Source organism: Hydra viridissima, unplaced genomic scaffold (assembly GCF_058129835.1).
Source record: "Hydra viridissima isolate aposymbiotic clone 2 unplaced genomic scaffold, HvirCarnegie_v1 scaffold_14, whole genome shotgun sequence".
NCBI lineage: Eukaryota > Metazoa > Cnidaria > Hydrozoa > Anthoathecata > Hydridae > Hydra > Hydra viridissima.
In genome coordinates this window covers 2,917,733-2,940,078 of record NW_028324313.1, presented here as the reverse complement: position 1 = coordinate 2,940,078, position 22,346 = coordinate 2,917,733, and the positions used below count along the sequence as shown (strand labels likewise).

General features: G+C 28.4%; 2 protein-coding genes and 1 long non-coding RNA gene across 7 annotated transcripts in view; 1 reads left to right on the top strand and 2 right to left on the bottom strand.

Moving 5' to 3' along the window:
* Positions 1-7,712: 7,712 nt before the first annotated feature.
* Positions 7,713-8,323, bottom strand: LOC149878830 (uncharacterized). The gene is made up of 2 exons (XR_016446980.1): positions 8,292-8,323; positions 7,713-8,009 (listed from the first exon to the last, which is right to left on the bottom strand). It is a non-coding gene; the product is annotated as an uncharacterized LOC149878830 (long non-coding RNA).
* LOC149878829 (uncharacterized) lies at positions 8,084-11,664 on the top strand. Of its 4 annotated transcripts, XM_090072116.1 has the most exons (8): positions 8,084-8,226; positions 8,626-8,658; positions 9,405-9,461; positions 9,599-9,710; positions 9,809-9,919; positions 10,227-10,430; positions 10,789-10,916; positions 11,133-11,664. In XM_090072116.1, the coding sequence occupies exons 4-8, from the start codon at positions 9,599-9,601 to the stop codon at positions 11,178-11,180; spliced, it is 603 nt and encodes a 200-aa protein (XP_089928242.1). In that variant the 5' UTR covers positions 8,084-8,226; positions 8,626-8,658; positions 9,405-9,461; the 3' UTR covers positions 11,181-11,664. The 4 variants fall into 4 exon arrangements, with proteins under 4 accessions (XP_089928242.1, XP_089928243.1, XP_089928246.1 ...); XM_090072117.1 differs by lacking the exon at positions 8,626-8,658 and having other exon boundaries at positions 8,102-8,226; XM_090072120.1 differs by lacking the exons at positions 8,084-8,226; positions 8,626-8,658 and adding an exon at positions 8,440-8,566.
* A 1,884-nt stretch (positions 11,665-13,548) lies between these two features.
* Positions 13,549-22,346, bottom strand: part of LOC149878828 (meiosis regulator and mRNA stability factor 1-like) — a 29,650-nt gene continuing 20,852 nt past the window's right edge. For both annotated transcript variants that reach the window (XM_090071576.1, XM_090071577.1), the window contains exons 17-22: positions 19,389-19,555; positions 17,143-17,358; positions 16,735-17,017; positions 15,631-15,690; positions 15,494-15,517; positions 13,549-15,313 (exon numbers count right to left, since the gene is read on the bottom strand). In XM_090071576.1, coding sequence (XP_089927702.1) covers positions 14,748-15,313; positions 15,494-15,517; positions 15,631-15,690; positions 16,735-17,017; positions 17,143-17,358; positions 19,389-19,555 — 1,316 coding nt within the window. In that variant the 3' untranslated portion in view covers positions 13,549-14,747. The remainder of the gene's footprint in view (positions 15,314-15,493; positions 15,518-15,630; positions 15,691-16,734; positions 17,018-17,142; positions 17,359-19,388; positions 19,556-22,346) is intronic.

The following is a 22,346-nucleotide window of genomic DNA, read 5'->3' as shown; positions in this document are numbered from 1 at the left end:
ATAGGTCATTCATGAGAAAATTTTATAGCATTGAGGTCTGGACTTTAAAAAACTAAAATTATAAAAATTTGTCACGTTTTTGATCACGTTCATGCTTCTAACCTTTTTAAAGGTCTTTTATTGAAGGATGATTAAATTTCCCGACACCAGTCATTTCCGAGAATTCAGACACAAGTCATTTCCGAGAATTCAGACATTCCAAATTTCCCGACACCAGTCATTTCCGAGAATTCAGACATTCCAAATTTAATTCAAGAAGAATATATTTACAAAAATGAATTTTTGATTTTTAAATTTGGGTTATTTTTTGTTTATTTAAAACAACAGCAGCTTTTTATTATGTCATGAGTGATTCCCATGGAGTTGGTACTGACACTGTTCATCGTGCCACATACAACTCTCTGTTTGAACTGAGAGAATACCTCACTGAAGTAATTGATAGTTCACATTTTCTGATCACACTTCTAGCAGCAGATAAAAAAGCTTTTTTAAATTAAAGTTAGTAAGTTTACACACAAAAAATTTTCTTATGCCAACTCACAAGCACCCGGGCGTGGGAATGACTCATGGGTACAAATATTTTTGAACTTAAAGATTTATTAGCACTGTAGCAGTAAAAGTAAATTTCGGTTCCTATAGCTTTTTTAAATGAATATATATATATATATATATATATATATATATATATATATATATATATCCTCTCAGAAATATGTATTTAAATTATGATATTATTGATAGATCAAATTTTCAATGAAATGAACTAAAAAGAGAACTATAAATAAGGACATTGCGGGGCTGTGAGACAACTTGACAGCTTGTGATACAAGTTGATAGTTAAGTTAAATTTTTGTACCATTTTTTTTAGAAATATCTTCTCAGTATTAAGTACATATTATTTATTTTCATACAACCTTAAATTTTCTGAACTATAATTTGAAATTTTTTAAACATTACCTGGTCTTTAACTGATAGGTCTAGGTGGTACTGCACGTAAAGTGGTTTCCCACGAAAAGTTATTTTTTAAAAAGACATGTATTGTTTTAAATAGCAAATAATTTATTATTTATATTAATCCATAAAAAAAATTTTAGGTAATTTTAAGGTTTACTATAAATTTTTGTATAAAAATTTATTGCAAACCTTAAAATTACCTAAAAATCTTTATAAAATCTAGTTCATTTTGAATAAAATTAAAAAGGTTCTCTCAATACACCACGTGTATTGAGAGAAAAAATTTATTAATGTTGGCATTTCATTGACATTTGTTCTTTTTTTTCCTTTTAGTTTAACTCCCAAATGTAAGATTAAAAACTAATTTGCTTATCCTATTGAGAATATTATAAGGAACGTTTTAAAAAAATTGAAGTGACTATGAACTTTAAAAATTATAAATATTTAATTCTATATTTGAACTTTGAATAAGAAAGAAATTTAGTAACACCCTGGTTTTTGTTGACAACATGGGTCAAAGTTTTTGTGGGTCAAAGTATTGAAGAAATTGCTATCTGACTCAGTTCATCATTTTAAGCCTCTATAAGCTTCAGTGGAAGAGCACCATTTCCCTGCTAAAATTACCATTTTTTGCTTCTTAAAGTTGACAAAATCCCTCTACCTGGCAGATGTTAAGAACATTTTCTTTTGCCAATCTTCTTCTGGGTTTTAACTTGATCAGCTGAAGGAATTTCGTAGCACCTTTGCTTAGTCATAGCTTTAGACTCAATAACTTTTATAGTGGTACTCATACCTAAAGCTTTTTCAAGTTTTAATTTTAACTCAGCTGTTGCCTTGGGCGCAGAGTCATAGCCTTAGGAAAAGCCTTATTTATAGCTATAGTTTGAGTTTTAAATGAATTTTTATGTTACCTCAAGCTGAAACAACAGAAATTGATTGTAAAAAAAAAAGTTTATCAATCAAAAGCATGCCTACTCTACACTCTAAGATAAAAATATTGGTATGTTTAACCTTATCAATTTTAAAATTTGAAACTTTTTAAACGGATGATATTTGGCCCACATTGGTGACAATAACTTTAACGTGACGTATATAAAAACTGTTCATTCATGTTGTGCTCCTATTTAAATTTATTTTCGCGAGGGCATTATTGCGTCAGCATCAATTGTTTTAAGAGACTTGGAGTTGGATGAGCAAACAATCATGAATCAGCATGATGTAATAAAATCGAAACTACCACCACCACCATCTAAGATTTTTGCTCTTCTTATTTTATGATTTGTGATCTTATTATCATTGGTCTCATTACTGAAGTAAAATTTCATAAAATTTTGAATACTTTATTTACAAACTTAAAAACCATAGAAAAAGCCACTTGTTCTGTCGCATCTTGTTTGTAACTCACACTGATTATATTGAAGCTTTGTAGAATAGAGAAACATACAGACATTTTAGAAGTATAGAAATATCTTAACGAAATATCTTATGAAGTCGTACTAACTTGCTGCAAAAAAATATTGTTTTTTTTTTACCTATTTCAGAGAGATCATAGTTGACTATGGTTTCTATGACTACACAGCTTTTAGGATTATTTATTGGATCACGTTTTAAGAATAGCGCAGTTTTGAAAGCTTACGCTGAATTTCAGCCAGATTTGAAACTTTACACTGAATTTCGGAGTAATTATTTACATTGCGCTATTCTGAAATTCTAAAATTTTATAGGATCGACTCCTGGTATTTTGGTCCGAATTCAAAAATCGAACTTGAAATTTCAAAACATAGTTTACTGTTTACTTGTCAAATAAATGTGGTTTTGAGACATGATTTATAAACTAAACTTGAGCTAATAAGGAGTTTAATCATTTTTATAGTGAATAAAACCTGAAATTCTCTCTAAAAAAACCCAGAACATGCTAATATAAGTCTTAGATAAGACGAGAGACTTAATGTTCAAAAGTAGAGAATTTTTATTATTAAATACTTCTTGGGTGGTTTTGGCTGATGAAAAAAGTGTTTTTTGGCCATGTGAAAAACCTGAGTTTTTCTTTATGTATTTACAAAATGATTTTGCTCATAAAAACCTGCACCTCACATTAAAATCGACTTTTATGAATGCTTGAAAGTGCTACACACAAACATGGATGGCTTTGAAAAATGACTTTATGAAACTAAACTTTTATGAATGGCTCTTAAGTTTAAATGTTTTATTTTGTTTATTGCATTTTCAACTGACCAATGACAGAGTTTTTAAGAACCAATTTATTTCTTCATAAGAGTGACTTTTTGAATACTACAGTATTCCAGTAAGAAAAGCTCCTTCAGATTTTAACGGTTTCTTGTGGTGAATCTCCTTTAAAAGTCTTCCAAGAAGAGATATACATTTAAAATGAATAACAGATCCTGAAAATATCCATTCATAAAAACCAACTAAAAACACTTCCCCCTCAAGCCAGATTTCATTTTACAGATTAAATTCGAAGATCCTAATTCTAAGCATTTATTACTTTAGGTCAACAACAGCTGGGTTTTTTAAGTTTTACAATTTTATGAATTATATTAACTCTTATACTTATTGTTTATTATATTAATTGTTTTTCTGTTATTCTATGAAAGTTTAGCATATTAAACGTTTAAAATAGCGGCATTTAGATATATTAAACGTTTAAAATAGCGGCATAATTATTTTACAATGTAAACATATTATTCAAAATTTGTTTACATCAAGGGGCAAAAATGGGTTCTACCTTCTTCTCTCGTAAAAAGAATATTTTTATAGAATTTCAACATTCTTTTTAAATACATTTGTAATTTATTTCTTGTGGTCTCCATCAACCAATTTTATTTGTCATCAGCCAAAATGTCAAACGCTTTGAAAAATTACGCCTTGAACAAAAGAAAAACAGTTCCCCGCAAATGATGTGAAAATACAAGTCAATAGTCATGTTCCACAACTAGGATGTGGTATCACTGGAACAAAAAGCATGGAATCAAAAAGAAAACAAAGGAAATTATTTTTTCAAAAGCAACCAATCGGAGAAGTGGTTCTTAGATTTACAGCACTGGATGATTTAGTTTCGATGTCATTTTTAACAACTCATTACATTTTTCTGCAATATCTGAAAAAGGTACGATTTCCCAAAAAATTACAAAAAAAGCATCTTGTCAGTTAAAATGCCCGCAGTTGGGGCGAGGAATGATTTTAAAAAAAAAGTGTGCTAATCCAGTGTAATTGAAAAGCGCTTACCGTATGTCACTAAAGAGTTAAAAATGCTTTTTAAAAGGTAGATATTTCTAAGGCACTTTAAAAAGTTCTTTAGAAATATCAACAAATGTGTCCAAAGTAAATTCTATTATTTACAAAAGAGTCTTTGATTTCTTTAATCAAGTGCAGGATCGCTTATTAAATTAATGTGTTTTTTGGAAATCTGATTTTATTTGAATAAAATATATTGTTTGAAAACTATTGTGCATTATTCTTTCTAATATTTTTGAGAAAATGGGAAGTGTAAATAAAGGCTTATAATTTCCTTCCTTTGTTGCATCACCAGATTTGAATTTTTGTGTAACTTTTACTAATTTAATTTTTTCCTTTTTAGGAGCACTTACAAATCTCTTAGCAGCCTATTACAGTATTACATTTTATGTCATCAACTTTAGACATAAGTTGCTTCAAACTTATATATTTTCCAAAATCATCTGATGTTTATATATTTATAGTTCTCAAATTTCTATTTCATTTTTATTATGCTCAAATATTCACAAAAAGATTTTTTTAGATTTGGAACTTCGGTTTTTCAGCAACATTTTTACTTTCGGATAGTTTTTTAATCTCGGATAGTTTTTTAATCTCGGATAGTTTTTAATCTCGGATAGTTTTTTAATCTCGGATAGTTTTGTTATCTATATTTATGTTTTTTGGTTGCCATGATTTTTTGGTTGCTATGTTTTTGGTCAACATGATTTATTGACTATCATGATCTATTGGTAATCTTAACCATCATATATTGATTTTCGGTTTGCAAGTAATTTCACTTAAAACTTGTCAAATTCAATCAGTGTTTTTAAGTTGTAAACAATATTTTGTGAGTTGAGAATATTTTTTGTTCTTCACCACGCTGCAATTTATACAGCAAACTGTTTATTACGTAAGATATTCTTCGTCAGTGCTCAGCGCGGTTGGTATCTTGCGCAGTCAATAAACCCTTCATTAAAAAGTTGCGTTTTGCTCAAGTAGATTACTTTATACGACAAGTCGAATTTTCCTCAGTTCATTAAAAGGGAATTTTATATTAATTTTTCTCTTTTCTTTTGGATTATCATTTCAAAAATGTAAAAAACAGCTTTTCCTCTGGGAACTGGTGAGAAGTCACGTATTTCATGGTGTCGAATCAAGATGAGTGAAAAATTAGGGTAATTGTAGCTAACCCTTCCCCGTCCCAAGTCTTAATTCCCCTCTTCTTAGAATTACGTCTCCTAAAATCATAAAAAATGTTTTTTTTGTTCTATCATAAATTTGATCAAAACCCATCGACAGATTTCAAATTTCATCATAAAATCTCTTTTTGATTAAGATTTATAACCATCTGAAGTTTAAAATCCTTTCTTCCCCCACCTTCATCATTTACCTCCTGAAATACTTTAAATTAACTATGAATTATCGAATGATTTCGTTAGGAAATTTTATATCAGCTATTACCTGAATTGACGCAATTATCCTCAAAAATTCTTGCCGACTCAAGTTTCCAACCACAATACTTTGGAGAAAAGAGGAGATACGAAACGGAAATTCTTACAGCGGTAAAGATAATTACAAAACCCCTTACGGTGTCACTCTCCACTTAGGAATAGTGAACTATTCTCCCCTACCCCTTCATATGGAAATTATCATCTGGTACGCCGTGTTTCAAAATAAAATATTTTTTCCTTTGATAACAAACAATAGCTTTTAGACGTAATTAAATCGGCGTAGACGAAATTAAAAAAAAATTTTTTACATTACTATTTTTGAAAATATTTCGTAAGCAAAAAAGTGGTTTTTTTAATGGTACTCTTTTTTTTCTTTTACTGGTTTGACATCAATTACATTGTAATTTGACAAGCAACACGAGCGAGAAACAGTTTATTAAATTTTATTCCGTGGTTTTTATTAAATTGCGTAAAAAAGTGTTACTTGTATAAAATATGGGGAAACCTATTATTTTTATATTAATACATTTTCCAGAAAATTATTTTAAATAAGTAATAACGTTTAAAAACGGAGTAAACTGTGACCAATTCAGTTCAAATACAACGTGACCGATAAAAATTTCTTTTTCAAACTTTTATTTAAAATGAAACAGAAATTTAAAAACAATAGTAATAAAAAAAAAAAAAAAAAACACCAGGCGAAACGGTGTAGTAACCGCAGGAACTACTAATCGCTTGTCGCTGATGAAAGCTTGTTTCATCAAAGTAAAAGCAGTTATACGTTAAAGTAGAAATTCACAAACAACTCGCACGGAGATAAATATAATGCAACTTGTAAGGACAAACGAAAAGGATAGTTTCTAAGAGATCATGTTTAAAAATAAAGATGCACGAATAATACCGGCTACGACAGCTACCAGCTATCAACGCTGACTTTAAATTGGAATAATCGAGGGAAAAACTTTCTCGTACACGAAACAAGTCGTTTTCCGTTTTGTATTTCAAAACAAAACAGTTTTAGCTCAACAAAAAATGAATATACGTCACAAAAACTAATTCCAAGACATACCATTCTTAGGTTGTTGTCTTCCGGTGAATGGAAGCTCCCGATGAGGATAAAATAATTGGGGCTTAATTAAAAATTTGTAAGGAAATATTTGGGGTTATCCATTTCCTTCATGAAAAAATTTTAAAATTTAATGAGACTGTTAAAACGCAGCCGCAAAACAAAATTTTTCAAAAATTCAACGTATCAAAAATGTCAAAAAAAGTTTATCTTTTCAGAATGAAATAATTCAGTATAATTTCAAAAGAACGAGCTGTATTAAAAGATTTAGCGATCCATTCCCAAAAACGTTCAGAAAAACGCATCTTTAAAAAAAAAAGAGACAAATATTTTTAATGTTATGATTTTTAGTTTTCATTATTAACCAAATTATTAAATTTGATAAAAAAATAAAAAAAAAAATTAATTCAATAATTTTAATTTTTGATGAGGGAAGTACCCTCAACATGTCTTTTTTTTTTTTTTTAAACTTGCTTAAGATCATTTTAACCCAATTATGTAGTAATTTTATCTGATAAATCTATTCACATGACTTCATACACCTTAAGCAAACGTGTCCATAAAAACCTTTTTTTTTTTAACGATTTTTGGGTTGATAAGAACCGTCAAAGAGAAGATTTGCAATCAGTTATGTCATAAAACTACAAAAATATCTAAGAGCTATCTTTCATTTTTTATTTGGACCGAATACAAAAGAGAAACACTCCAAGATATGTATTAAAAATTTATTAATTTTAATAACTTTAATTGTCAACTTTTTAGCATAGTTATTAATTATTTAAATATCATTTAATTGATTAAATAGATTAACTGAAATTAGTTTGATAAAAAGTTGTTTTTAGAAAAAGTTTCGAAGAATTGATTTTTAAATTTGAATTAAAAACTTTTTTTCTTTTAAATATATATATATATATATATATATATATATATATATATATATATATATATATATATATATATTAGGTGACAGGATTTGATTATTGCTAACATCAAATATATTCATATTTCAATTTTTTCGAGTTTTTATTTTGTAAGAGCAATTACATGAGATTAGACCGCTCTAGTTAAAAATCTTCGGTATGATAATGCGTGTTTTTTTCTTCTTACAATCACAATTTACACAACCTCTTACCCAGTGTACTGAACGCACCTTTTAAAGCTCAAAAATACTCTTTTTTGGGACATAAACATTCTTCAAACTTCTTTCTCCTCTCTGATTTCTTATTTTGCATTCCAGGATACAAACTCAAGCGCATTAGTTTAATAACCCTTAGAATACCCTTCTTGTTAAGAAAGTGCCTCTAAAAATATACGTACGAAATTAATTCAAAACGCATTCAACATTAATTGTATTAAAAGTCACACCCCACGTGTTTTCGCCCGAATGTTAGTTTCTTATCGCTGCTAATAACCTTCGCAAAGTTCTTTTCATAATTTCTTTACTTATCAAAAAAAAAAAAAGAAAAAAAAAAAAAAAAAAATTCACTATTAGTAGTTGAAATCTGTCAGGTTTATAAAGTAAGTCAATGTTTTTTGTAGTTTAATACTTTTTTTCTCTTTAATTTGTGATAAAAAGTACGAACCTTTTCGTTGATATGTACGTCATAACTATGAGAAAATATTTAGCTTTAAAAATACCACACGTGTATCAATAAAGATACTAATTATTAATTATTTTGTACATATTTTATGACTTATTGTTTTAATGAATTTTGAGTGGTGTATACTTCAATAAAAACTATTTTTTAAACCGAAAAGTGGTAAAGTTATCTAAACCTACGTCGTTAACATGATTATAGACAAGTTACAAGTTGAGACATAAAAAAAGAAGTATTGTAAAAAATATCCTAAGTGTTATGTATGGCTAATTTATATAAGTAACCTTTTTGTTTTCTTTTCTTTTCTTTTTTTTCATAGTAACTCTAAGAAAAGAAACACCATCTGTCTCAGGTGAACATTCCTTAAATTTGATAGATACTGAATACATCAATAAAAATACTTAACAAGCTATGTAGCTATACAACAAGATAGTATTATCAATATTTTATACAAAGCTTCTCTTGGTGGGTGGTAAAAATGGATAAAAGAAATTTCAATCTATTTAGTTAAACATTGGATTTTAAAATTCTTTCAAATGTATGCTGTTATGTATTTTTTAAAAGTATATTCAACATTAAAAATTTGCAAAAACAAGTTTCAAGTGAAATTAAGAACTATTACTAATGTATATAACTTTCCAGCTTGACTGGATATTGTTAGAAGCAGAATTGATGAATTAGCAACAAATTGATTTGAAATTATTATTTTTTTGTTAAACATACTGTTTTTACTTATGTGTTAAGCAAAGCAAAAAGTAATTTAACTGCATTCTTATATATCTAAGTTGCTAAAATCTTGTATAATGTTTAAAATTTTCAAATTTTAAAAAGAAATCTTAAAAACCTAGGGAAGTAACTTAGATTTTTTTTTTCTCTTTTGATTAATTTTATTTAATCTTGTAATTATTTTTTGATTGGTTTCTTTGTGGTTGAATCAGAATATTTATTTGCTTGATTTGCTGTATGTACCATATATAAACAGGATGTTTAGTTTATGTAAGTTTATATTAGTTACTAGCTTCTATATAAAAAGTGCTTAAATTTTGTTTGAGGTTTCTAGTGAACCCTTTAAATAATGCAACTATAATTTTTTCATAGGAAAACTGAAAAAGTTTCTGCTACATTTTAACATAATTACAAAGTTTGAGTATTAAGGTATACTGCATGTTAGCATTTTTAAACTTATAATATTAGTAATTGTAGTATATGTATTTAATGTGATGCTGATAATGTTAGTAATAGTGAATTTTATTATGGTTACATGGAATTAATGCAAATCTCATACTCTGTAGATGGAATCTTTAATTTCATTGACATTGGTTATATTGTCTATATCTTTGGTGTGCTGTGTACAGAGTTCTACTATTTCACCTACCCCAGCATTAACCTTAAGTAGTTTTAAAGGTATCCACATAATTATAGGATTCCAAGTGAGAAAAATATTTTATGTTGCTGTATGGCATACACTACCAATATTTATATTCAATTTTTTTTTTATTTAGTTGTTTCTTCAACTTTAATTAGTAAATCTACAGTAGTTATTTCTCCTTCATTTTCTGTTGTGAAAGCTTCTTCCTCACTACAAGTACCTTCTACAGATTCACAAACAAAAAGTTAGTTTTTTGTAGTAGATTTTTAAAAAATCCAAGTTTTAGCTGTATATCAAATATAAAGATGTTCATAGCTGTATATCAAATATAAAAATATGCTGTATAGCTGTATACCAAGTATAAAAATATGCTGTATAGCTGTATAGCTGTATACCAAATATAAAAAATATGTATAATTTACCAACCTAGACAATCTAAATTCTGAGATAAAGTTCTATTAGAATTTGCCATAAAATCAGTGTATTGGTAAAAACACACAGCTATTTTACTTTCTTAAAGATATCTTACTTATATTTAATGTTTATTGTAGTTTGTGGTGCTAAAGTTTGTTCAATGTATGAGATATGCAATAGCACATCTTATCAATGCTACTGTCCATCATCTGCATCAGTTGTTGAAGATAAATCAGTTTGTGGTTCTGATGGACATTTATACAAAAATTCTGAAGAGTTAAAGATGACAGCATGCATTAACAAAAGAAATGTCACTAAAGTTGAAAAAGATCATTGCAAGCGTATGTACAATACTTAAACCAAAAAATATATAAAGAGAGATTTTTTGAGATGTTGAGAGAGATCTGTTGAGATCTGAGAGATGTTTTGGATCTGTTAGTATATTTGATGCCTGCGCATGCTGTATTATGTTGTGTTAATTCAAATTTATATTATAAACATTTTTTTCAGCTTTATGTTTTTAAAAGATTTATCCATTACAGAGCTGTTTTAGTTGTTGCAACAACAAATAATTTTCCTTCTCCACAAACTACTTTTGATTCACAGCCATCCGAATTATGCATACCATTTTATATAGTTGTTAATTATAAAATTTAAAAGCATGTAAGCTTTTTACTATTACTGTTTTTCATTTCTTAGATCACAATGGGAAGAAGAGTTATAGTAACAAGAAAAAAACCATTACCATCATTGTGATCATCAGTTTACTTTTGATTCTTGTTTTGGTTGTTGCTGTCGTCCTCTTCCTAAAAAAACGAAGAGAAGGGGTAAGCAATAATAAGGACCTCATACAAACATTTTAAATCTCATTTCATGTCTTCATTATTTCTTTGTTTTTTGTTTTTTTACACCATTGTTTTTTGTTTTTTACACCATTGCTTTTTCTTTTTTTGTACCATTATTTTTTCTTTTTTTGTACCATCGTTTTTTCTTTTTTTACACCATTATTTTTTCTTTTTTTACACCATTGTTTTTTTCTTTAGGCTACTGCTGAGGTGAAGAAAGACAAATCGAATGATGCGCTTTTGTAAAACTGAGACGGTTTTTATTGAGTTATTAGTATCATGTTCTAATGACAGAAGATCACAGATATCTTCTTCTCATGTTTATAGCTGTAATAGCATCTTTTTTAAGATAGGATATTGGTTATTTTAATTCCATCATTGAACGTATTATTTATATATTTTTTCGCTTTCTATCGCTTGTTTATTTTATCGGTAGAATTTTTATTGCGCTGTAAAAAACATTTTTATTTTGCGTATTTTTTTTTCTTTGTACTATACAAGTTTGTTTTATGAAGCATTATTTATATCTTTATTGAAGTGTTATTGATGACATTTCTTTGGCTTACTTAGTTTTTAAGTTGCTTTCTCCGCCTACCGTTGATTTCTCTTCGCTTATCATTTTACTTAGTTGTTTTAAAGTGAATGTGCCTGTTTGTTGTTATGTGGTTTTTCATTTTTGTTTAATGTTTTTGTTTAAGGTATTAGTTGAAAAAAAAAGTCAATTTTTCCAGGTGCTTATTTTATGTTGTTTTCTCGCAGCGAACACAACGTTTCAGTTCTACATTTTCTTTTCTCCTTAATAACTCCCCCCTTTACAAAAAGTTTTCCTTCAATTTATACTATACAAAGAACCTCAAATATGCTCATAAAATAAACCGCTTAAACTATATTTACAACATATCAAATAAACTACGTCAATCAAATCCGCCGTAAATAGTTTCTTCACGCAATTCAATTACACTCCTCCTTGATCCTTCGGGATCACATTTAATTCAAAGCAACTCTTGCTTTGCGGAACATCACAACAATTGTTTCTTTTGCGGATCCAAATATCGCTTCTGGCAATCCAACTACAACGCCAGTCGCACCCTCTCGTCAGGCTACTCTGCCAAACACGAGAAACGTTTTAGATCAGCAAAAGAGACATCCATTTGTTCCTCATCTCTCATGTTCTGCTTAGCATTTGATAAACAGCGCTGGTACAAAAGACCAGCTAGAAAATGATATTAAATGAACAAAAAAGTTGCTAATCTTTAAATTTTGATTAATTACTTCGTCAAAGTCTTATTTAGTTAACAGTACTGAAGTTTAAACACACGGCAGCGTTTTAATAAACAAGCATGTGGTCTTATATCCAAGTTCCTTAACATTTAACTGAAAAAATACTCTGTATTTAAAGCGAAGCAGTTTAATGTATTTGAAATTTACTTGTGTATTTATTCTACCTCTTTTCATAACCTATAGATTCTCTTTCTAATAATTCCCCACACTTGACTATATGGTTCTTCAAGATTTACTTAATAGACAACCTCATGCTTTATCCTGGCAGGTCAATCTAAGGTCTATGTTTTACACTGGTAGACGATTGCGTTAACCAATTTAGAAGAAATTATTAAGTTTATCTGCCTAAAAAATAACTTATCAAAAAATTAATTTTCGTTTTAAAAAAATGCAGTCTGCAATTTTTTCAATGCCTGTGTTGCAACACTTAAGTGGATTTTGAGTGGGTTGAAGATTCTTTGAAAATCAAATGTAGTTCTGAAAAAAGGTGGAGGGCTTTCCTTATCAGAGGGTGAAATGTGTCAGTCTTGATGCTGGTAATCATTTCATTCTGGATATTCGGTTCTTGTCTCTTCAAATAAAGTGTACAGCCCACATCATAATGTACACTTTATCTGTAAAGACTGGAACCTGTGATTATGAGTCAACTGGATGGCTTGACAACTCTTTTCAAATAATGATAATAAGAGAAACATTTTCAGACATTTGATTAAAAAAGAGGCAAAAACTTCGTTTTTATACATCTATCCTAAATTTTTCTGCAATGAACCGACAACAAAAAAATCCAAATGAAAAATAATTGGAGTTAAAAGATGACATTGCCACTTGGCGTTGGAATTCTACCGATTTCATGGTTGAACAAATTTTACACCTTAAGCCAGCCACTATAACCACCGTATCCAAACTTCCTGCAGAGAAAATCGAATTTCCTGTCCAAGTAGTACATTCCGTTACTAAATAGTTTTTTTGTTAACTTTGGTTGATGGAATTTTTTTTCCAATTTAGAATATTGAAGTCTAGATTCGGTTCGGTTACGGTCAATCTCTACCTTCTACTTAAATTTTGAAAGAGAAATTTTCTACTTTCATCTTAAAAGAAAGTTTAGAAAATACTTTCAACATGTGGGCGAATTCTACAGGAAATTTGTTTGATACCCTCGTCACCAGATTTCTTTTTTTTTTTTTTTCTCTCTCAATCTTCGTACCATTTAATCTTTTTCTTTATTATAAAAACAATAAAAACAAGCAAATTTCGTTAAGCTTTTTAAAACATTGTTTAGCTTAAATGTTTTAAAATATCATTTTATGGGGAATAAATTTATTACAAACCAAAGTTACCATTTAAAACTTTATTGCCAGAACAAAATTTACATTGGTGTTAACAAAAATAGCTACAAGAATAAAATAGTCGCGTTAAGTTGAAACAAGGCTGCGACAAATAAGTAATTGTCAACAAAGAATCGTAATTGGGAGAAAATTAAACTCATCTGAATCATTTAAAAATGGTCAGAAAAAGAACTTAAAGTGATGCAAGAGATCGTTACAACTACACCAAATTTATCCTTAAAATGTTACACCGTGGAATAAACGCCCCACACAACCCAAACAATAACAAAAGATTTCCGTCGATTACAATCAAATGAAAAACATTGATTAGTGTTTTCTAGCTAAAAAAATATAACAAAAATCGAATTTCATTTCAATTTTCTTAAAGCACAGTATGTAAGTGTAATGGAAAAAAATACGTTAAATACGTAGTGCTTGTCACCTTCATATTTATGAAGATAAGAAATAAAGATTCTAAACAAAAAAAAATCATGTTAAGATTTAGTGAATAGTATATATACGAGTATATATCTACATATACATATATATACATATATATATACACACACACTTATATACATACCTATATATATGTATATACACTAACATATTTTTTCGTACCACATCTAGAGCATGTGAATTATGTAACAATATGTATATATATACATATACGCATATACCATAATTGTAATCGTAAAAACCTTAAGACAATTCTTAACTGAGACATTAAAAGGTTTTACGTTCCTCGAACATCTTTGCAAAACGCGTTTTCGACGTGAAATAGCAAAAGGAGAAAATAAACGAAATAACGTTTACGATACCTGTCGTTAGTATCCATAGAGCAAACAACGCCCAATTTTGCTTTATATTGCAAGATAAAAAATGATTAGACGCATCAAATAGTATGATGAAACACAAAGAAAGCAATTGCTCTGCTGTATTTTATCAATAAGACAGTCAATTTATTGTGAATAAATCAATAAATGATTCATATATGCATAAAGGTATATGCTCCGAAATGGATAGCGAATGGCAGTAGTGGCCTTTCTATTTTTTTTTTTTTTTAAAACTAGCGATATGATATATCGTAGTTTCAAACGAGCTCCTATTATCTATAAAACGTGACATTCTTGCATCCTCCTAGAGAAACATAAAAATAGGTAACAAAAAAACGAGTCCACAAAAATACATAAAAAAACTATTATTTTTACTGCTTTGAGAAATTTGCAGCAAGTTTTGGTCGCGCGGATATTTTGTCAGGCGTATCCACACGATTTGAACTTTGACTTTTTTGCCACTGACTACTAACCGTGATATCTGAAAAGCAATCATAGAGATCCGAAGTACGAAAATCAAATGTCTGCCTTCCTACAAGACTGTCAGGAATTTGGGTTGAATCCTGCGATAACACATCAGACAATAAGATGCTTTCTTCACTGAAAATCTCCTTTTGATCAAAATTATAGGCATCAAGAATGGTGTCTTTTGACAAAAGGCTTGTTTGAAGAGAATATGGAGCAGACTCTGTAATAGAGACACTGTCAGCAGCATACTTATTCAAGCCACCACTAACGATGTCTTGGTTTTGTTCAAATTCAGTAAAAGATATCAAATCATATACGACTTGACTTTGACTGAGCTCAGGTTCTAGAACTGGCTCTGAGAGATTGGGCGGAGGATCCATCCACCACTCTAGTGGATTAGTGAGTTCTTCCTCTATTAGATCTGATAGAACATTCGGCTTATCATCCTCATCATCAAACACTAAAAGGTCTGGAAATAAGGCGTAAAAACATCTTAAAAATTTAAATTTTAAATCCTGTAAGCAAAGTATAAAACGAGGTAATCAAAAGTCAAATTTGCTAAAGCACAGAATGGAAAATTTGGCGTTATATACGCGAAAAATATTGCAAAAAAAAAAAAATTAAATTAAAAGTTTGAGAAGCTACTAACCGTCTTTTTCAACTTCATCAGAGTCTAAAAAAAAAAAAAAAGTTCTTGAGAAAATATAGAAATTCTTTAAAAAAATCTCTTTAGTTAGTTTAAGTGTCTGGTCAAGTGTAATAAAGAAATGTTTATATTTTTTCTACCTTCACTTTCAATAATAACATCAACAAGTTCGAGCGCACGCTGAGGATTGTTTCTGACAGCTGAAACATTAAATTCAAGCGCACAACAATAAAAAAAATAAAACCAAACATACCGCAGTGTAACCCAACAAAGTCCTATGCTATAAGAAAGTCCTAATGTAACAAATGATACATTTTGTATATTGTAAAATAAATATTTACTTGCACTTCTTATATCTAATTAAAATAAAAAAATATTATCCTCAAATGTTTATTTTACAATATAAAATTTGTTACATTAACACTTTCTCACAGCAAAAGACTTTTTAGGTCACACCCCGGTAATAAAAATGAAAAAAACTACAAACGTTTATCTTTCAATGTAGCGGAGACTGGGAATAGTTAAGTGCTAATCTGTTAAGAAATTAAAAAACTATTCTTTAATGGAATGAAATAAATAATGGAAAAAAATAATGGAAAAAACCATTTTTTAATGGAATGACAGAGATTTCCATCTATACAGATTTATTTGATAACTATACTTTCAAGTTTTTATTACATTAGTAAAAAAAATGTATATAATACAGTTGTATTATATATTTATTAATATAAAGTATAACGTATACAGTATTTATAATTACTATTACTAATTGTAGCCTTTTTTTGAATTCACATTTTTTCACTTGATTCTTATTTCATTCTGCTGAATTATTATAACTTGTGATAATTTACAATGAAAAATAAGGAAAATAAAAAAAGAAGCAACGTTTATAAAGAAAAAAAAAAAATTATAATAATTTCATAAATTTTTTAAAGCGTTATCAAGTATGGCTACCTGGTTTGCAGAATTAGAAATTTAAGAAAATGCAAAAATCTTTCTTCTTGCATACTTTCACAATTTCGTGGTCATTTTTTACCTTAAAACCAGGGTCGTGACAACTGGGGAGTACAGAAAAGGTAAAAAGGGCAATTCAGTCAAAGTTTGTAATACTAGAAGCGTTTCCCTAATTTTAATAAACTTCAACCAAATTGCACAAAAAAACATAAAAATGTTCTTTTTAGAGACCACAAACATCATGAAAAGTAAGTTTAAAAAGCAGCCAACCAACAAACCAACAACCTCACCTTTGCCCAAACCATTTGGAATGTTTAGGTAATCATTAGAAATGATCAACTTCATATTTTTTTCATCGTGAACAAAGAATATTCCAGAAAAACAAGTTATCAGATCAATGATTTTACTGAAACCATAGTCTTCCAGCTTGAGTTTTATGTTGTGTTTTTTATGAAATTCTGATGCAAAATTACATAACATCAATGCTCCATGGTGAGAATTAATAACATCCTTGCATTTGAAATAAATCTTGCCAAGTGGGCCAAGCTTGACTGAATTTTCAGCAGGAGTAACCTGAAGAGATAAAGGGAAATTAGTTAACATAAATTAACAGTTAATATAAGTAATCAACATTTAATGATTTTTAGTTATAAAAACAACAAAAATGTAAAAAGGGAAATTAGGTAAGTATGACGAACCACAACAATCCCTTGAGTTAGATTCTCACACAAAGCTTGCACGCTGTCAAATCCAAAGTCTGAAATTCTGAACAACCGAGAAAACTTTGTTTGGTACTTGTTGATGATACCATCCAACTGAAGATAACTCTGCTCTTCATACAGCAAGCTTAAGATATCATGTTCAAACAACTTGCAAGCAGCTGACTGCTCAAGAGTAATGTTACTTTCCTTCACCTTTAAAATTTCATTAAAAAAATTAACGTTTATTATTATTATTCCGACATCAAGTGGCAATGTCATCTTTTAACTCCAAATACTTGTACTATGCTTTATGACATATATCTCTTCAACATTTTTATGATTCTTAACCTTTATGCTTTACAACATCTTTAAAATCTATTTTTTAATCTTCTGGTATTTAATATAAATTCTTAAAAAACGTAGAGAACCATAGACTCTAGTACTTGAATTTCTCTCAGATTAAGAATCTAAATGATTCTGCTTTAACATAAAAAAAGTTATCAGAAGACTTTGCTGTCAATCTACTTAGAATTTCTTCATAGGTTTAATATATTTGATTGGATCATATAATTTAATGGTAGGTATTGATAAAGGAAGGCAATGGTTAATGGTTGTAAATGGTAGTGAAATTTTTTATATCACAAAATCTAAATTACAAAAAAATTACTTTTACAATTTTCGTGTTTCAAAGTAAAGATTCAAATTAATTTTCAATTAAAAGTTAAAGCACTTTTCAATAAATTTATTTATTTACAATTTGCGTGTTTCAAAGTAAAGATTCAAATTAATTTTCAATTAAAAGTTAAAGCACTTTTCAATAAATTTATTTATTTATACATTGTAACTATCCAACAAACAGAACCATTAAAATTTCAAAGATATTTTCCTCATTTTTATCTATATTATCACAATAATTTCTATTAACTTTTTGTTTTGAGTTTTAAATCTCTAATCCTTTGATCCTTCAATCCAATTGAAAAAAAAAAAGACATTGATAACTTTTCATATCTTATGTTTTTTCCCATTTTTTGTTGCATCTTTTATACCCTTTTTTGATTTGTTTTTTGATTTGTTTTCTACCTGGTAACAAGTAGAAATAAACATTTTATAGGTCTATCTTAAATTTTTACTCAGACGACAAATCATGTTCTAACAAAACAATAAAACGATTGTTGAATCTTGAAATTGACAATACTTGTATAGAGTTTAATATTTCATCAACAGCTTCTGGTTTTGTGCAATTAAAATAAACTCATTTACAACAGCAGTTATTAGATTGCTTCTACAAAAAGATCAGGAATGGTAAAAATTTAAATTTTTATAGGATGAGTTGGTTTGATCACAAACTATTCATTGAAATAGTAGACCAATACTGAAAAAATGAAAAAGCAAGAAATGATTAAAGTTGTCTTCCCATCAAATGTTCTTTTTTTTTTTGTAAATATTTCAAAATTGTGAACCTGAAAAAAAGATGGAAGATCTTAAGCAGATTTCAAACTTAGAGCACAAAATCAACTGGTTGCTATGCTAGCTTTTTTTACTATATCAACAATGAAGGTTCTAAAGTTTATCCTTAAAGCTGCTGTGCAAATCAATATATAGAATATATGCTGTGCAAATCATAGAATATATACTGTGCAAATCATAGAATATATGCTGTGCAAATCAACAAAGGTTATACCTTTGTTGATTTGCACAGCAACTCATGTTAAGTTTTTTTAATTATTATTGTTTTATCGGTTTAGGCATAGATTTTTTTTCTGGAACAGTCTAATTATCAATACTGTTACAACAATACAAGTTGTTGTATATATATCAATACAAGTTGTTCAGGAAGATGATGTAACCCAAAATGAGAAATGTCCTTTTAAAATATTTCAACTCTTTATAAATTTCAATAATGCTTATGAGAAAAACATTTTTTCATCAATAAAAAAACTTGGGATGGCCTTTCTAAAAAAACCAAGATCAAAATGCAACTGCATGACAGAAGAATAACAGGAGTCTTTAAAAATTGCTTTTGAGTTTTGTCCAAAACTGGCATTCTATGTTTTTCTCATAAACCCTGTAGATATATATACACACACATACAGACGTATATACAGGCATGTAATACATATCAGAATGATAACATAGAGATAAACTATAACTGTTGGGAAGGTTAAAAAACAAAATATAAATATGTATAAAATTTAATAAATCTTTAAAATTTCAAGATTTAAAAATGTGTTTCAAATTTCTACCTTGAATGATCTATGGTTTGATATTTCAGCAAGAATTTGTTCAGGTTTCACATTAATGCCAACATTTTTTAAAATCTGTGAAAGTTCAAAGCAGTTTGACGTGAAATTCTCACATGAATACGTGACATTAAGTAGCCACAATACAAGCAATCTTTGAGGGTAATTTTCTAAACAATTAACACAAACTTAACACAGAATACAACAAATTTCATCACAACTTCAGTCAATTTTTTCAGATAAATAACTTTAATGCTGCAGATTACATAAGGTTAATAACAAAGAAAAATAAATAAATGAAAAGTTGAGTTCCTTTTAAACATAATTATCTTTATACCTAGCAGGCACAGACATCTTAAACAAGTCTTAAAGAATTCTGAAACTGGTTGTGATATTTAGATGTCCAGTAAAAAAGATTCCTTAAAGGCATCTGTATGAAGCCTTTATGAAACCTTCTCTCTGAATTGAACATATAAAACTGAATGTAGTTCTTTAACTACTTTCATACTTTTTGGAATTTTTGAATAAAAAAAAATTTTGATGTTTATTTTGTAAAACACCTCAAGGAGAAAAAAAGGAATTAAAAAAAAAAAATTCATAAAAAAAAGACCGGAGAAAAAAAGGAGAAATAAGGAGAAAAATCTTCTATTGCTAATAAGTCTACTGCTTACAAGGAACAAGCACAAAATATTTGCCTTCTGTATCTGACTTAAAAAACAGTGTAACTGACAGAAAAAAAATGCATTAAAAAAAAATACTATCCTAAATTCCTTTGAAGAGATCAATTTTTAACATATTTTAAACTAACCTGAAAGGTGTGAGAAGTTTTTGAACAAACTTTTAGAAGAGTATTGTAATTTTGAGAATGGGTTGCAGCATAATAAAAAAATAATATTAGCAATAAAAGATTTTTGATGCTTGACAATTTTTAAAGCGTATTAAGTACTTTGGTGGCTATGATGCATGTGAAAGTTGTCAAGTTCATTCAGCAACTATCAAATGTCAAATGGTAATGACAACATCTCAAATGGTCATTATCAACATCTTGGCAACATCTTAATTTCATGTTTGTTTGTGATTTTGCTATTTAAATTTCTCATCTCTTTTTATTAGTAAATTTTGTGCAGAGAGATTGTGATTATAAAGCATAATTCTTTAGGTGATTCCGCCAAAGTCTTTTATAAATGTTGTTTAAGATGCTAGCAGCATCAATATAGCGCTTTAATATACACCAACTTTTTTTTTTTTTTCATTATTTCATTTTAATGGTCATAAATATACCAGAATATACCATAACTTATATACATAAATTATACTGCCATGTCCTCAACTCTGAAACCTCTTTAGAATTTTATTATTTAAATACATAACTATTGGCTTTAATTGGCATTTTATATCTTTTTCTATACAACTTTTCTGATGCTTTTAAATTAAAAACTGCATGAAGACCAAAGTAAACAAACTTGTCAGAAGTCAACATAAATTAAACATTTATTACCATTATTAGTATGTTTTAAATGATCCTTGTCACTTGTAAAAGTTTTTCTATGCTACATATTTTTGTGCTGACATAAAAAGTTAGGAGGGGGCCCCAGAGCTAGTTACAACACAATTTAAAAAACTATATTTTTAACAACTTTGATTTTTTTTTTAATTTTTTGCAGAGTAATAAAATAGAAATCTTAGTTATGTATTAATCCATGATTGATAGTTATCAAGCAATAGTGAAAATAAAGAAAAAGAAAAATTAAAAAAAAAAACGTTGCAACCTTCCCTGCTCAGGGGCAAGTTGCAATACAATAACTTTAAAATGTAAATCTTGCAGAGTCCTTAGGAAAATTATTAACCTGTAATTTTAATTGTTTTACACAAATTTTATATTTAAGAAAAAACTCCAAGCAAAATTTATCAGAAGCTTCTGCTTGACATCTGATTATGATAAAAGAAAGGTAACAGAGAAAGTATCTGCAGGACCAAACAGTACTTTGATTGAGCTGCAATACCTTTATTATGTGAGACTTCCATGCATGTCTGACATATGAATTAATGATTACATTATATTATAAACACAATTTCAGAACTTAGAGGTTATAGGCTTAGCCAGACTGATACAAAAAAATATTTCCCCATTTTTTAAAGACAATAAAAAAAGATTGTTTTAAAAAGTCTGAGGTGACTTTCTTTAATCAAATTCTTAAGTGTTTTTTGAAAAATTCTTTTAGTTAAGTTTAGGAAAAACCCATAAGTAGTTTCAGGAAATTTATTTTCTATTTTTTTAATTTGAAAACAAAATACATTTCATATAAAAGAAAAATATAAAAAAATAAAAACTAAAAAGTAAAAAGTAAAAAAAAAAATACTCAAAAAGATTCATGAGAAACAAACAAAAAAATTAAAGCATAATAAATTTTAAACAAGCATAGAAAAAACTAAACAACTGCATCAAATTTTTCTTTTTGTTGTTGTTGTTGTTGTTGTTAATGTAGAAGTGAACTTTCTTTTTCTAGAATTAACTTCTTTTCCAGTCTGTTTTACTGGGGTATCTGTAAGTATTTCAATATACTTCTTCTTTGATCTTCTAAGTATTACTTTTCTAGGTCCTGATTTTGTTAGGGGTCTTATAACTTCTGGGGAAAATTCTAATGCTAAAGGTAAAAGTGTAGAAAATGAGCGCATTACAAATGAATCTAAGGTTGAAGCTGCTGCATCTGACATTGTAATTGGTATATTAGTATCAATAGCTGCATTAAATTGAGGTGCTGAATGATCATAAGATAATGTAACATAAGATTTTTTTTTCCTGGGTTACTCTTCATCCATGAATCTTGTGCATTAGCTTAACATTTTTTGAAAAGTCTAAATACAGATCTATCTAATGGTTGCAATTTATGTGAGCAATGAGGAGAGAAAGAAAGCAAAACTATACCATTATCTTTACACAATGCTATTAATTGAATAGAT

What these genes read in the sequence shown, in the direction of transcription:
- LOC149878829 (XM_090072116.1), top strand. Translation starts at nt 9,599, where the DNA reads ATGGAATCTTTAATTTCATTGACATTGGTTATATTGTCTATATCTTTG. An exon ending in AACCTTAAGTAGTTTTAAAG is followed by an intron (nt 9,711 to 9,808) that starts GTATCCACATAA and finishes TTTTTTATTTAG; the next exon opens with TTGTTTCTTCAACTTTAATT. An exon ending in TGAAAAAGATCATTGCAAGC is followed by an intron (nt 10,431 to 10,788) that starts GTATGTACAATA and finishes TTCATTTCTTAG; the next exon opens with ATCACAATGGGAAGAAGAGT.